The following is a 14,776-nucleotide window of genomic DNA, read 5'->3' as shown; positions in this document are numbered from 1 at the left end:
AAGGATACCTCAGGAAAAGAATACCTACCAGATCTCGGAGCGCATTCACAAGGCACATTTTCGGGGGCCGCAAACAAGAAGCTGGAACGGCCTGCACAACAGCATATACGACCACACAGCTTCACAACTTCTACAAAAGATTCCATCAAGAGGATCAACCCGCTATGAACAGATACGCCAGGGGCCCATTGGCCGCCTCCTCCAAGGCTACGGCCTCCACGCTATGCCAAAAATGCCTGAAGAGAGATGAGTCCATCGCCTCGATATCAGAATGTGCGAAAACTAACATCGGATTACGCCACTACAGTTACGAATGCAAAGCAGTTATCCAGGAACGTCCCTATGTCTCGAGACCATCTCGGACACAGCAGCTGCTCAATCCAAAGTTGCAGCCCAGATTGATGACAAGTGATGCCCCGCTAGACCTCATGAGAAAGTGGGTTTCTCCACGGGCGCGTGAGGAAGCTATGCACTGACTCTTTGCTTCCAGGAAAGGCATCGCCGATGAGCTATTGGCCAAAGCGGACCAGGAGAGGGGCCGGAAGCGCGAGAGACAGAGTGAGGAAGCAGAAGCTCCAGGTACATCTAAGAGAATGAGGTCTGCGTCTTCAGCGTCCGTCTCCAGTATATCTACGGGAATTTCACGATCTCCTTCTCCTCACCAAGCAACAAGAGACTACTCTACAAGCAAGAGTACACAGAGAAATGTTGCGCCTCCATCTCGTCGAAGATCTCCAACCATGTCTGCATCACCGCCCAGAAATCGACATGCCGATCCGGAGAGGAAGAGGAGGCGTGACTCATTCTCTTCGACTGATTCCTACAGCTCCGCAGAGAGAAAGCCTTTGAGAGAGCGAGCAAGTAGTCGAAGTACCCGGAGACGCTTCCAGCAGAGCGACCCACCTGCTAGAGGCCGGAGTACGGAGAGCAGAAGCCCTTATAGAAAGCGAAGAGATCTGTCCAACGATCGACAACATGCCAGAAATAGGCTCAGTGGAATCGAAAATAGGCCTCCGCCTCCCAAAGAGCGAAGTTTGAGTCCGTTCAGCAAACGGCTTGCTCTGACACAGGCCATGAATGGTGGTGGTAGATAATCAGTTGATACGAATGGCTTCTAAGGCGGTCAGCTTGGCTCGAAATTTTTTCGGCATGGGACTAAACTATGGTGCAATAGTTGAGTGGATGCTTGGGGATCGGGTGATTGTGAGGTCACTGTGTGATGACAGAAATTTCGTGGACACAGGGCAAAGGTGCAAAATTGGGCTGATGCTTTGAAATGGCATGATTGATATACCCCTGGCTCGTAAGCCATTGCTTTTTTATGAGTAGAGAACCATAGAGAATCGCCGTATTCCAATCCCAAGTCCCTCCGACGCATCCATGTGAAAGTCGTGATCTCAACCCTCATTAAGTTTACAGCATCTCGTCGTCTTCCTTCTCTCGCCTCTCCTCTTCTTCCTCTTCCCGTTCCCTCAGTTTGACACCTTCCACTAGAGCAATACCCTCCATCCCCATTTCTTCTCCCCCTTCACTTGCAGTGACAGCCCCATTGCCCAATTTTGCCTTCTGAGACCCCTCGATCCTTTCCCGTACCATCCTCGCAATCGCATTCTCCGTCCTGACATTCAGAATCTCCAATTTCTTGTCCAAATCCCGCTTCAGGTCCCAATTTGGCTTCTTCGGCTGTAGCTTGAATAGATCTACGCCCTTGTCATCCTGCTCCTCTTCCTCGGCCTTCTTCCTAATCTCGTCTTCGACCTCCTTCGCTTGCTGTTCCAGAGTCTTCTCGACAGCTAAGGTAGGGGGCGCCTCGAAACCAAGCCTCGGCCCCTTGGTTTCCGGATCATAGTTTCTTCCTGAAAGATGAAGCGTTGCAACATCGGGTTCGGTGGGTGGAGAGGGAGAGCGTGTCGATTCAGGAGCTACGATTTCGTCGCCAGGTTGTTTGCGCTTCAGAGATTTGAGCTTTGCCAGGCGCGCCTTGCGCTCATCCGCAGCTGCGCCGAGGCTAACATGTGTAGAAGACATGGCGGAGAGTATGAGGTTTGTTTTCAGGGAAGATGCGCCATGTGGTTCTTTTTCCAATTCTTGTCAATGTCGTTCGATGATAGTCGCGCGGACCAAATTTCTCAGCCCTGCGCTAAAAATTCTCGGTAGCCTCTTCTTCCAACTTCTCTCCGAAACATGATTTTTTGACGGAGCGGCCCATCATACCACCCTCGAGTTCTTCACTTAAAGCCGCATTACTTTTATGGGCCTTTGAATGACTGGAGCCATTAGCTGATGCCTCCACGCGCAGACCTGCTGACGAAACGCTGGTCAACGTTCGATTTGCCCATCCTCCCGTTTCTGGCACCTCGAGTCTTCCAGCCATGGCCTCGCGATACACCGAGGTCCCATTCGATCGCATCCCGCACGAAGAGCCATTCACGTCGATGCGTCAGAGCTTACCATGACGGTCTCCCCCAGCCGTTAACCAATAAGCAGGAAGATCTTGGAGAGCTGCGGCACTGGAAGCCTCTACGTGCTGTTAATTCAGACTCTTGCCGAGGTGATCGAGCAAACATCAACGAAGAGGTTACTGGAGATCACATAGAAGCTGGGCGCAACAGTTGGAGAGATGATAGGCCACACGGAGCTTCCGATGATTTAGGGGACGAAGAGGATTTCTGGGCAAAATATGAAGAAATCTGGGGACGGGAAGCGACGAAGCGGGATGCCCAAGACCCCATGGAGAGAGTGGGAGGAGATCCAGACCCCGCGAACATCGGAAAGGAGCCATCCGATTCAAGGGTTAAAGTACCACTTGGCGAGGATGCTTTTGAGATGCAAGAGTCGATACGCCCATGTTGGAGACTGCGCCCGTTCTTTGTACGGAGTCTTAAAACGACCTGGCGGAGCTTCGAGCCCAGGTCACAGAGGCCCCAGGAGGCACAGACGACGCGGCCGAGCTTCAAACCCAGGCCACAGAGGCTCCAGGAGGCTCAGCAGCAATGGCTTGGGGAAAAGCGGAGAAGCAGGCGGCTTAGAAGCCAATACCTCGTCAGAGGTTTACCAACAGTTCGAACCAAGTTCGTCAGGCTGGTACCCGAGGGACCTTATGGCAACCTTTCGTTCTCTTCCTCATGGAATTGGCGATTTGCGATGCTCAATGCCCGTTATGACAAGGCGATGGCAGGCGCCCGAGCGAGTTCAAAGGTGTACACTTATAAGCGACCTCGTATCAAACAAGAATTCATAGACAATTTGGTCCGTCTCGAATCTCTGGCACTGATGACAGAGGAGTGGAAGACTCTCTCGCCTCAGACGAGGAATCGAGTATGGCAGGATGTTATGCTCCAAACACTGGATAGACATCCTCACCGTGCTATCGATGTATTGGTAGCGACCTTCATCGAGCCATACCCTCCCGGCTATGCCATCGCTGATAGTCTTGACTACATCTTTACGCACTTCCTTCATACCTCCAAATCACAAAAGATCGGAATTTCCGGGATACTTGATCTCTTGCTTGAAAAGGGTCCGAGGGGTCACATCCAATTGGATCAGCGTACACTGTGTACTTCGATTAAACTAATGGATGCGCAGCGTCCGCCGAACACGCATTCCATCAAATCGCTCTACGATACGTTGCGGAAGGCCGATCACCCTTTACACGTGAATACCTTGATCCAGTTCGGGACTCGGTTTGCTAAGAATGGTCAATTCAACACTGCATGTGAAATTTTGCAGATGCTGAAGGATCTAGGCTGTGACTTCAACACTCCAAAGGTCTTGAGCTTCTGTACTCTCTTGCTCAGACAAAGAAGAAGAACCTTGCCATCAGGGGAAAATCGTTATTTGGCCTTGGACGTTTTTGATTTCATGATGAATTCGGGAGCCAAGCCCAATATCATAATATACAACGTTCTCTTGGAAAACGCGCTGGAAAACCATGAACACGAGACAGCATGGCAGCTCCACAGTATAATGGTTGAATCTGGTCTTCAACCCGATGCCTACACCTACTCTCTTCTGTTGAAAGACTCCAAGCTACGAATGGACCCGCACGCTATTAAAAAGGTTATGGAGCATGTCAAACACAGGGCAATCAGAAACAGCTATATTGTGAACGATGTCCTGCATGCAATCCTCCTTCTTCATCAGCAAGAGCAGAAGAGTGATTATGCTGCAGATGGACCAAAAGAGCAGGTCGCTTCTGCTTTCGATCGCCTGCTTCCGGTTTACTGCGACTATTTCAATCTCGAACCTTTAGCTCGAATTATTCCCAAATTTTCTGAGAGGTATCCCAAGCTGCGAATTCAAAGGGATCCGAATGCATCAGTAAAACTAGAGGACCCTACAGCGCCGACTCTGGTCGTCATGGTGACTAGTTTCCTCGATGACATTCAGAATCCACTCCCCGCGCTTCAGCTCTACGATCAATTTCGTGAAATGGTATATAACAATGATCCCGCTGTGGCCTTTCTGACGCAGACTACTCACATTTGGAACCTCGTTCTCATGTCGCTTGGTAAATTTCGAGAAACCATTGGTGACTGCCACACCCTCATTGGAGACATGATCTCTCCACCAGAGCAAACGCCTCAGTCATCACTAGCAAGCGAAAAGAGGGGAGAGCCGCTTTCCGATATTGATCAAGCTATACCGCCTCAAGAAGACTCGTTTCTAGAGCGCCATGACCGACAATATGCCAAGTTTCCTCACTCAGACCAAGTTCTTCGGTTGCCACTAGCAAGCGAGGAAAGTGGGCACTCCAAGTCAGAACCTAGCAATCCCAAAGCGCTTCAGGACTTCTCTACGGAGCTCCGCGACTCCCAAAACGATACCTCGCAGTTCACTGTGCTTACGCCTCCCAAACCCGACGTCTACACCTGGTCAATTCTTATAAAGATATTCATGGATCATAAGCAGCCCCGCGCCGCAGAGAAAGTCCTCGACATGATGCGAGAGCGCGACATCGAGCCTAGCATCGTTACATGGAACACGCTTGCCCACGGTTATGCTTCTATGCAAGACACGGCCAGCCTTGTCGGTGTTCTGACGAGACTGAGGGCGGCGGGATTGGAAGCGGATGATGCCACGACGATCGCGCTGAGCATGATCAAGAATCGGAGGGCGTTGAATGAAGAGTTGCAGAAGAAGAACGACAAACTTGTTGATCTCGACAGAGGGTTTGTGGAGGAGGTTCAAGAGGAGCTAAAGCTTGAAGCTGAACAGGATGTGGTGGGAGCGTCGAATGAGATTGGGGACAAGGAGCCGAGTGAGGATGAGCTTTTTGCTACGAGCTGGTTTTAATGAATGCCGGAACGAGAAGGGACGAAGCGAAAGAGAGGGAAAGGCCCAAATGGGTTGAATAATAAGCAACATGTCGGTAACTGAGCGAACGCCGCACCCGATTCTCCTCTTGTTAATGTAAAGAATGTCTATACCGGAAATTACCCATGTAATCTATCGATCAATATGTAATATATACCAGCATTTGTCCCCATGACATACTTGTGTATGCTCTCTCTCTCTCTCCCCTTCTCAAAACTCACATACCCGCAGCGAACTCACTCACTTACAGGCTTTTTCCCACGACGTCAGCAGCAAAACTCACCCAAAAACTCATTTACTTACTTACTTACTTACTTGCCTACTGCTGATCCTAACCTTGATCCTAGGCCTAGATAGTTATTTGCCAATTCGACCACGACCACAACGCTAGCCAAATCCCATCTTTCCTTCTGCTATTCATCCTTATATAGTAAAGGGCTGGCTGGGACTAGATGGCTGGGACTGGCTGGCTGGCTGGCTGGCTGGCTGTATTGAGATAGCCGGTCGAGTGGAGTGAGAAAAGAAGACGGAAAAGAGAGAGAGAAAGAGGATGTTTGTCGTGGTAGACATTTAGGCGAGTGAAAGGTAAACAAGAAGAGAGGGGGTGGAGGAACGCCCACACGATGGATGAAATGGTTTTGATCTGATCGATGCGCCTCCGGCGGACGGATGGACGGACTGGTACAGAGGATGTATGTAGCATAGAGATGAAGGAAAGGGAGGAGTACACCGTGCTGTCTTTGGGGATCTACAGATGGTGGCTTGGCTGTCGACGATGTTGAGTACGTTGCTACCTAGCTAGCTCTCAATTTCGGTTGTGATTGATGTTGTTAACTAGCCCAGAGCATCAGTACCTAGTATTTTCATTACTGGGGACTTATTCATCGGCGACTTCGAACGGAAATTTGCTGCTACTTCTGGAATTAATTATGAAGTACTACATCCTGCTTTATCAGCTGCCCATGACGAATCCAAAACATTAGATATAAGCCGTATAATCGATCTCCCCCCTCTGCGTCACCACCCTCGTCGCAGCCCTGGCGTCAACGCTCACCGGCCTCCTCCCTGCACCCCTCACTATCCTCGCGGCTCTGCCGACCTCCGGAGAACTAGGCGTGCTCTTTGAATTGCCACGGCCCGGTCCCCGTCCCGGTTCTACCTCCTCGCCCCCCGAACTCAGCTCTACATTCCCAGCCCTCTCCCGGCTCCTCTGCGTCTCCCAGCTCCCGTCCGAGTATCCATCTGGCAGATAATCCTCAAACTCAGACTCATCTCCCCTCTCCCCTTCTTCGCCCCGACGCCCGGGTCCCGGGCTTCGATCCCGATCCAAGTTGTCCAGCTCGGCCGCGCTCTCGAACCGGCTGTCCCGGCTCTCCGCACTCATCAGACTTCCGCCGGTCCGGCTCCGCTCCATCTGGCCCTGGTGGTAGCTATTGAGCTGCCGCGTCCCCTCCCGCGCCAGCGAGTAGCTGATTCCAAAAGAGTCCCTATCCGTCTCGTCGCTCATCTCCCGCATCCCGCGCATTATTCGCGCTTCGAGATTATCCATCATCGATTCTTCGGGAACCGTGGGAGAGTCGGCGTACGAAGAGCGGAAGGAGGGCCGCCGGTCATTGGCGATCTTGGCGATCTTTTTGGAGTTGCGGATAGAGGAGCCACCGAAGAAAGGGGATGAGCCGACGCGCCGGCTGACGGGCCGGGAGAGTCGGGAGTTGCCGCTGCTTTCGGAGAGCACGGAAGGGTGGTAGTTTATGGATGGGCTTTTCGTGACTTGGCGGATCGTCTTCCACGGTGACATTGCTCTGGTTCTGCGCATTGGCTCTTCGTATGTGGTTGACGAGGCGCTGGCAACGCTGCGACGCTTGTCGGTTTCGAGGGATGTGGCCACAGTGAGCCACGTTCTGGAGTCTCTCCTCATGTTGTGTGGAGGAGCGTAGTCTTGCCCGTGGCCAATACTTTGTCGTTTCATGATTCCGCCAATTGAGGCGGCGGACCCGGGACGCCCGTGGCCGATGGCTCGGGGCCTGTCGATTGTGTTCATGAGCCTCGACCGCCGTTTGGCTGGTTTCAAAGCAGCGGGCTGGACTACAGAGTTTTCTATAGATGGTAGGGGCTCGTTACTCTCTCGAAAATTTGCTTGATTCTGGATAGCGGAAAAACTGTCGAGCTGTCTGTCTGAGAAGTTGCTGTCTCGCAGATTCAAAATCGTGTCTGCTGTGACCTGACCATGATGATAACTTTCCCGCGCTGGATGAGACGGGTCCTGGATCGCAGAGGTTAGCACGGTTGATCTCCGAACATGTCCTTTCCGCGAATAATTCGAATAGTTTCTCGTTAGCGGCTGCGTCCGAGATGAACCTGTTCCGGAGGATCTAAGATCTAGCTGTGTGCTGCCTTGGGTGTATCTCCAGCTATCTTCAGACGTTGATAATGCGTTGTCGGATTTTGATCCCCTTCTTCCAAAGCCTGAATTATGCGAATCGCCATTTATGAGTTGAGACAATCGAGGGTTAGACATGGTCTTAGACCTCCTGAGAGGATTGTCTGCCAATTTCTTTCTGCCTCTTCCGGCAGTATCTGTTCCTTTAATGGGTCCTATCACTGCTCCGGGTCTGGAACCGCCTGATATTCCAAACGCGGACATGTCCAGTTGGAGGGGACGAGGTGGTGGTACTGGTATAAGTGGAGATGGCTGATAGTAGACTTCTACTATGCTCGGGCGGCTCGATTCGAGGGGTGACGAAATCTCGCGCTTCTCTATCTTTCCGAATTCCTTCCCTTGCTTTGCCTTTCGTCTTCGGTGACAGTAGCAGCAGAGTGCCAATAAAAGGGTGCAAAATACCACACCAATTGGTATGGATATTGCCAAAATGGCATTGCTACTAAGTCGCTTAGAAGAGCTTGCGGCAACGGCTGCGGGCTCACTCGTTGTTGATGCAGTAGCAGCAGGGCCTTTCGAAGTATTCTTCGAGGAAGCTCTCGTTGCTGTTGAGGTAGTACTATTGGTAGAAGTGGTATTGCTTTCGACAAGCAGCAGTTTGAACGATTCGGATTCCTCCTTATTTGTGGACTTTGATCTTGCAGACAGTTCGATGTCAATTGTCTCTGGTTCCGCTTCGGATGATATCTCTCCCGCCAGCGTGAAGGTTTCCGAGTCGAGAGAGAGCCAATTTTTATGGGGAGGGATCTTAGCAGTGAGAACTGTGTCGGCTTTGTTGGTCAGGTAGGTGCTCAGGTCGTACGAGAAATTTGAACCTATTGTAGCATTAAAGTCACCAATTGACCTGCTAAACAACGCGCCCGTAATCACGACTCGTATGATTACGTCTGCTGTATCTCCGTAGATATTCGTCGCTAGCATAGTGATGTTCACGGAGGTTGCGTCTGGTGGGACAGTTCCAGTGAGCGTAAGAGTTGTATTGTCGAAGATGATCCACGATGGTGTCTGCGCAGTCGCCGAGACAATATCCGTTGGCTTCGCAACCTGTCCATCGAGCTCCAGGTTCCCAGAAAGTCCATCGAAGCTGAAATCGCCCCCAACTGTTACATTGACGACAGTGTCTGCGGGATTGAATGCGAATAGGTGCACTCCGACCTCAATTTCAAAGAACATCGACGTCCCGCTAAATCCCTCGACATCAGAAGCGATGAGCTGTATCCCAAACGTCTGTGGTGGCAATATGAGGGACTGGTAGTCTGGAGTTTGTCCACTGAAGGCCAGTGTACTGCCATCGAATTGTATCCATGATGGCATTGGCGTGTTATTTGTGCTGAGCGCATAGTAAGCGAAAGTAGCATCGCTACCATTACTCGTGAAGGTGCCAGGATCCAATTTGATGTTGAATGGTGTTGATGGATGGTACAGAAGTGTTGAAGGAGCTGAAAATTCGCCAGCCTTTTCCAACTGTGTCGCCGGTATGCTAAGAGATGGCGCTGGATTCTGCGAAATTACCAGCCTCGCATCGAGTGTTACTGATCCATCAGCGTCGCTTGCCATTAAGATTATGGGAACATCGGTCACTACATCTGTGCCCACGTCTTCTGTCGAAGGTGTACCAGATAGGGTCCGAGAGTTGCTGTCTAAGGAAAGCCAATCGGGTCCACTTGAGAGGGTATATGTCATGGGCAGCGTAGAGGAGAACGTCGAGCTGGGAAAGGTATAGGAGAAAAGCATATTTATACGTGCCGCAGGAGGAACTTGAGAGTTGAGAGGGAAGGCAACCGTTGGGATCGCATTGGTGATCGAGGCAAAGATGGCAACAGCGGAAAAGACGCCCCGCAGCGCCATCTTCGTGAGACTGCTGCTGGCTACAGAAAACTTGCTGCTTGGTAGGACCTCCGACTGGAGTCTCTGGTATTAAGGCGACGCAAGATAAACCCGTTGTTCCCAAGTACATGCATGCAAATCGATAGAAAAAGTAACAATGAGAGAGAGCGGACATGATGCTGGTTGTCATCAAAAAGGGAATTTTGGAGGCGCAGTGAGGGAGGCACGTCTATCGGTGGTTTCGCCTTGCTTGGAATCCAACAAAGTGAAGAATGACAGACTGCAAGGGACGGAGCCAGTCGACCCAGCCCTGCGATGGATGGACAAGATGGTAATGCATACAGACACGAGCTCGCCCAGTTTCAATAGTGCTGGGCATGTATACGATGGCAGTACATGTGGTCCAGAGGCTGATAAATACTTCAGGCCAGCCACCGGCTGGCATGCATTGCTGGAATTGTGTCGGCCATCGTACCAGCCATACGGATTACAGTATATCTCAGTATTCTGTCTGACAACGGTGAAACAGAAAAGATGCTTGGATTTCCAAGCTCTGCTGTCAGAATCCTTTCTTCGAGTTGAGCGAGAATAGCTGACGAAGAGCGGGCATTGCAGTGAGAGCTGCGTTCGCGATATCTTCTTCTGGAGGCCAGGAGCTAGCTGGCTTCCACAATGGAGGAGGCGGCATTCGGGTTTTGGACGCCGTATCCATATCCCTATCCCTAATTAAGGAGGCATAGCACCAAGATATTGCAGAGTTGTTGCGAAGTCAAAATGAAGGGATTCCAAGGTGAATGATGAATAGATGATGGGTGACAATGGAGCAGTGTGGAGGAATGGGAGGAAAGGGATGAAAGGGAGGAGATCGGGACGAGCACTAGTTGTAAGACCTAACCATAACCGAGCCTTTCATAGCCGATGTTTAAGCGATCGACAGCAGCTACCATACCTGCAACCTACTTCGATGGCCTCTCCTTCCTGACCTCTGACTACTCCTGCCACCAATTATATATATATATATATATTTTTTTTCCTCTTCCTCTTCCACTTCCATCAAAAACTCTGCAATATGTCGTCCCGGTCTGTTTCTCCAGAATTCTCTCCCCGAGCCATGGACGAGGATCTCGCTCCCGTACCCGCATACAAATCCGCCTCAACCACCTCAATCGACTTCTCGGGTCTCCTCGAGTCTCCGCTTCAGCTCCACGAAGACCTGAAGTCTGGATGTGGCGGACAGCTGTGGCCTGCCGGTATGGTACTGGCTCAGCAGATGCTTCGTTACCACAGAACTTCGCTGAGAAAGGCTCGGATGTGAGTCTTGGTCTTCTCCAGCGTCGGCGGGGCGTCGCTGACTTGCAATTGAAGTCTTGAGCTCGGAGCTGGTGGTGGACTGGTTGGACTGGCGGTGGCTGTTGGGTGTGAACTGGACCATCCCATCTACATTTCCGATCAAGAAAATATGCTCGATCTGATGCAGCAGAACATCAAGCTGAACGGTCTGGAGTCACGTGTAAAGGAAATCGTGCTGAATTGGTAAGCCGCTTCTATGTATTGTCTCTCCATCAGCACCTCTTTGTTAACCGTATTCTAGGGGTGATCCGTTGCCAGAAGCAGTTGTCAAGGTGAAACCAGATCTGATCCTGGCAGCCGACTGCGTGTACTTCGAGCCCGCCTTCCCCTTACTTCTCGCTACGCTTGAGGACCTCCTTGAGCTGTGCGAGGAATCCGTCGTCTACTTCTGCTTCAAGAAGCGGAGGAGAGCAGATATGCAGTTCATAAAAAATGCCAAGAAGAAGTTCCTGGTCGAGGAAATTGAGGATCAGGACAGACAGACGTTTTCCAGGGAAGGGCTGTTCTTGTACACATTCAAACGAAAGCCATGAGTTCGCAAGACCTGACATGGTCTCACGCTCTGTAGTGATCATGTATCCCTCTTTCTATGTCTATTCGCTTCCTCCCATATTGATGCCGAGCAAGAAGGCCGGCTCGTCAACTTTATGGTGCTCGTAAGACAAGACACCAATAGCTCCCGGCTCTAGCATCATGGGCAATCCCTGGCTGAGTTCGAACCCAATCCACCTCTTAGCAAAAGCCCTCAAGATGTGTCCATGCGCAATGAGGACGACATCCACAGCCTTCTCCCCATTCATATACGGCCCCTGCATCTCCCGAATCTTCACAATAATCCGATCAAGTCTCTCCTTGACCTCGTCAGCCGACTCTCCCTCTTCACATCCATCGACCCAGATATTCCACGGCCTCTCCTTGTCCAAGCCCTTCTCTCTACGCGCAGCCCTGATCTGAGCTGTCAACAGCCCTTCATACGCCCCATACTCCCACTCTCGGATGTCCTCGCTGGTCTCGTAGTTTTCTCGAAGCCTGGAGCGAGAGGCATCGTCGAAGAGGAGTTCGTAGGTGCGTTGGGCGCGGGTGCGAGGGGAGACGAACAGGTGGGCGACTCGGGAGGGGTCGACGATCTTCCCTGGACCGACAATGACCTTGGCGGATGAGGAGACTTGCTTCTCGCCGTTGGCTGTTAGAGGGATATCACTGCGGCCGGTGTATCTTCCGGAGATGGTCCATTCGGTCTCTCCTGGACCCGAGTCAGTCTCCAATGTGGTTGAGTGGTGGTCTCAAGGCCTCTACCTCATAGGCAACCTTTTCTAGTGAAAGGTAGTTATCTAGGTAGGACATGGTTATCGAACGTACCGTGTCTTACGAGAAAGACCCTTGGGGTTCCTGCATCTTTGTCGGGCATATGGACGGTCGGGCAAGGCTAGGTATTTGCAATAAGTATTACGGGATATTAAGTGGTTCAAATAAGTGCATGGCAAGCCATGCGCGGTGGGGCTAGCAAGGTAGAGAAGCGAGGAAAAAGATGACTTAGCTAGTAGCAGAATTCAACGTTGTAAGACGGAAGCGAGCGTTTTGGCTGCTCGAAACTGAAGATTCAGATACCGCATATAGTCGACAGAGTGGCGCCCAAGGCTATGGACTCCATAAGATCGACACATTGCTTGTATTAGGCAGGGCTTGACTTCTACTGCCCCCATAGATATACGTAGGGCAGGATTCCAAGGGTACACTTTTGCTGTGTTTTGGCTCGAGCCACCCTTGGGATGCTGCCTTTCATTCATGGGGGGGGATAGTAATTGGTGAAGATACGTAGAATATTAATTATAGCTCCAGCGTAATTTCGAAGTCCATCTAAGCCTTTGCGCAAGCAACGCACCGATCAGTCAAGAAACAGAGATTAGACGTTATTGGCAGCCTTAGGCGCCAATTCTGTCGAGTTTATGCGGTACTTACCTAGGTAGTTATCATTTCTTGCTAATCGGCTACTTTTCGCCGCTGTCCGTCTCCACCGCGCACGGCTCGCTATGCACTTATTTAAAATAGTCAACACGGTGGATGGACTTCGAAATGATGCTGGAGCTATAATCAATATATCTTCAACAGTTAGAAGTCGAGCCTTTGCCAATACAGACAGTGCGTCGATCTTATGGAGTCAACAGCCCTGTGCGCCACTTTGATGAGTTTATGCGGTATCACCGGTAGCCGCACGATTATCTACAGTCGACGTAGAAATCTCAAATGCGGTTACTAAGTTAGTAAAATGAATATGGTCAAATACATTACAGAAAAGAGATATATGTCCCCCATTGCACACTCCAGATCAAATCCGTCACCTTGCTTACCATCACTTTCCTTAGCATCACCTTCCTTACTATCACCTTTCGCACGATCGAAAGACTTACAAACCTTGAACACTATTTCGCTATTTCTTAAATGATGCTATTATCGTAATCTATTTGCTCGATCTTGCTAGCCTCAAGCTTTCTTTTTTAATGGCGCTGAAGAGAAGTTATCGGTTATCTATCTGTTCTCGAATTAAGTTTCACTTAATTTATATAATGTAAGCTTATACGAATTACCCGAATTATGAAAAGAAGCTTAGTATATCAACGAGAGTAGAGGACCTGGTAAAGAAGGGAAATTCGATAAAAAAGGGCCGCAACAATTAGAAAATGGCTTTCAAATAGGTAAGTGGATTTACATTCATTAAATTGTTACTCATTACGCGAAACTAATAATTTAAAAAGTAAATAGACCTGCTGGCTGGTATGACGACATATACTTATGGTTTTGTGCTATCGAGGCAGATAATAAAAAGATGAAAGACTTAAGCAAAGTATAGTTCCCATTTTCTAACCCTGAGGATGGTAAGAGATTATGAAGAACAAACGAAAAAAAATATCTTGAATTATACCGAGTCACTAGTGTCAAAAGACCCGGAAAAGGCATTACGCTTTGCATACGATAAGGTAATTGATTCGAATACCCTCGAGGACCTGGAAATGTCTATTTCAACTGAAACGCTAAACAACGACGACTTGGATTTATAGAGTAAATACTGGGAAACGAGGGCTAAGCTGGAAGCACATGCGAGCCAACCTGTTGAATGGTTAAGTTAGGGGGATATTTCTGGAAATCCTGGACCGGTGTACAAGCCAAAGCCGGCCAGGACCTGGGATCGGGCAGGGCGGCCATGGTAGGAGAAGAGCTCGAAGGAAGGGAGGAAGGAAGGAAGGAAGGAAGGAATACAAGTATGAAGAGAAGATACGGTATCTGCACTCTATTCGGGATTTATGGTTTTTGATTTTTGATTCTTTTTGGTTTTGGTTTTCTTTTTTATGTATTCGCCAGGTCTTAATTGTGCATTGTATTTGTGCATGAGGAAAATGCAGGTGTTTTTACGGACCTCTCACTCAGTCCTCGAAGCCCAATTCTGAAGAACAAACAAAGTTGGGCGCTGCAAACTCGCTAGTAGCCACCACATCTGCGGTTAAAAAACTTCCGGTACCCTACCTATGTTAACTACCTTGCCACCACTACAATTCTATGCCGCGGCCGCCAGCCCTTTTCCAGATGATGTGCGTGATATCGGTCCATCTGCAAGCGTATCAATTCTCTCATGGCATCAGTGAGTAAAGTACGGAAATAGTCAGTGCGCTGACTATTAATCGATACCCGTCGATGATCGGTTGAAGTTCGGCGCCGAGCCAAGCAACAACGACAACAACAACAACAGCTGACTGGCAGTTAGTCAGTCAAACTACCTGCAGTACAAAATGATTACATCTACATCTGCATCTAAATCTGCATCCTAAGCAACAACAAGACTGACTG

At 49.9% G+C, this 14,776-nt stretch overlaps 6 protein-coding genes across 6 annotated transcripts; 3 read left to right on the top strand and 3 right to left on the bottom strand.

Annotated features, from left to right (window-relative positions):
* Window positions 1-164: 164 nt before the first annotated feature.
* Window positions 165-799, top strand: L3040_005738 (uncharacterized protein; the record flags this gene model as incomplete). Its single annotated transcript, XM_066154630.1, has 4 exons — window positions 165-246; window positions 298-436; window positions 491-598; window positions 667-799. 4 exons carry the CDS (start codon window positions 165-167, stop codon window positions 797-799), a joined length of 462 nt encoding a protein of 153 aa, XP_066011479.1.
* Window positions 800-1,413: 614 nt separating this feature from the next.
* On the bottom strand, window positions 1,414-2,028 carry L3040_005737 (uncharacterized protein; the record flags this gene model as incomplete). Its single annotated transcript, XM_007294978.1, has 1 exon — window positions 1,414-2,028. One exon carries the CDS (start codon window positions 2,026-2,028, stop codon window positions 1,414-1,416), a length of 615 nt encoding a protein of 204 aa, XP_007295040.1.
* Window positions 2,029-2,283: 255 nt separating this feature from the next.
* L3040_005736 (uncharacterized protein) lies at window positions 2,284-5,298 on the top strand (the record flags this gene model as incomplete). The annotated part of the gene is made up of 1 exon (XM_007294979.1): window positions 2,284-5,298. One exon carries the CDS (start codon window positions 2,284-2,286, stop codon window positions 5,296-5,298), a length of 3,015 nt encoding a protein of 1,004 aa, XP_007295041.1.
* A 1,000-nt stretch (window positions 5,299-6,298) lies between these two features.
* Window positions 6,299-9,607, bottom strand: L3040_005735 (uncharacterized protein; the record flags this gene model as incomplete). Its single annotated transcript, XM_007294980.1, has 1 exon — window positions 6,299-9,607. The coding sequence occupies one exon, from the start codon at window positions 9,605-9,607 to the stop codon at window positions 6,299-6,301; it is 3,309 nt and encodes a 1,102-aa protein (XP_007295042.1).
* A 1,048-nt stretch (window positions 9,608-10,655) lies between these two features.
* L3040_005734 (uncharacterized protein) lies at window positions 10,656-11,469 on the top strand (the record flags this gene model as incomplete). The annotated part of the gene is made up of 3 exons (XM_007294981.1): window positions 10,656-10,897; window positions 10,952-11,119; window positions 11,178-11,469. 3 exons carry the CDS (start codon window positions 10,656-10,658, stop codon window positions 11,467-11,469), a joined length of 702 nt encoding a protein of 233 aa, XP_007295043.1.
* A 60-nt stretch (window positions 11,470-11,529) lies between these two features.
* Window positions 11,530-12,344, bottom strand: L3040_005733 (uncharacterized protein; the record flags this gene model as incomplete). Its single annotated transcript, XM_007294982.1, has 2 exons — window positions 11,530-12,179; window positions 12,296-12,344. The coding sequence occupies 2 exons, from the start codon at window positions 12,342-12,344 to the stop codon at window positions 11,530-11,532; spliced, it is 699 nt and encodes a 232-aa protein (XP_007295044.1).
* Window positions 12,345-14,776: the final 2,432 nt, after the last annotated feature.

Source organism: Drepanopeziza brunnea (assembly GCF_022702325.1).
Source record: "Drepanopeziza brunnea f. sp. 'multigermtubi' strain 214-2 chromosome Unknown ctg9, whole genome shotgun sequence".
Lineage (NCBI taxonomy): Eukaryota > Fungi > Ascomycota > Leotiomycetes > Helotiales > Drepanopezizaceae > Drepanopeziza > Drepanopeziza brunnea.
The sequence above is the reverse complement of the archived record's forward strand: the minus strand, read 5'-3'. Positions and strand labels throughout refer to the sequence as shown.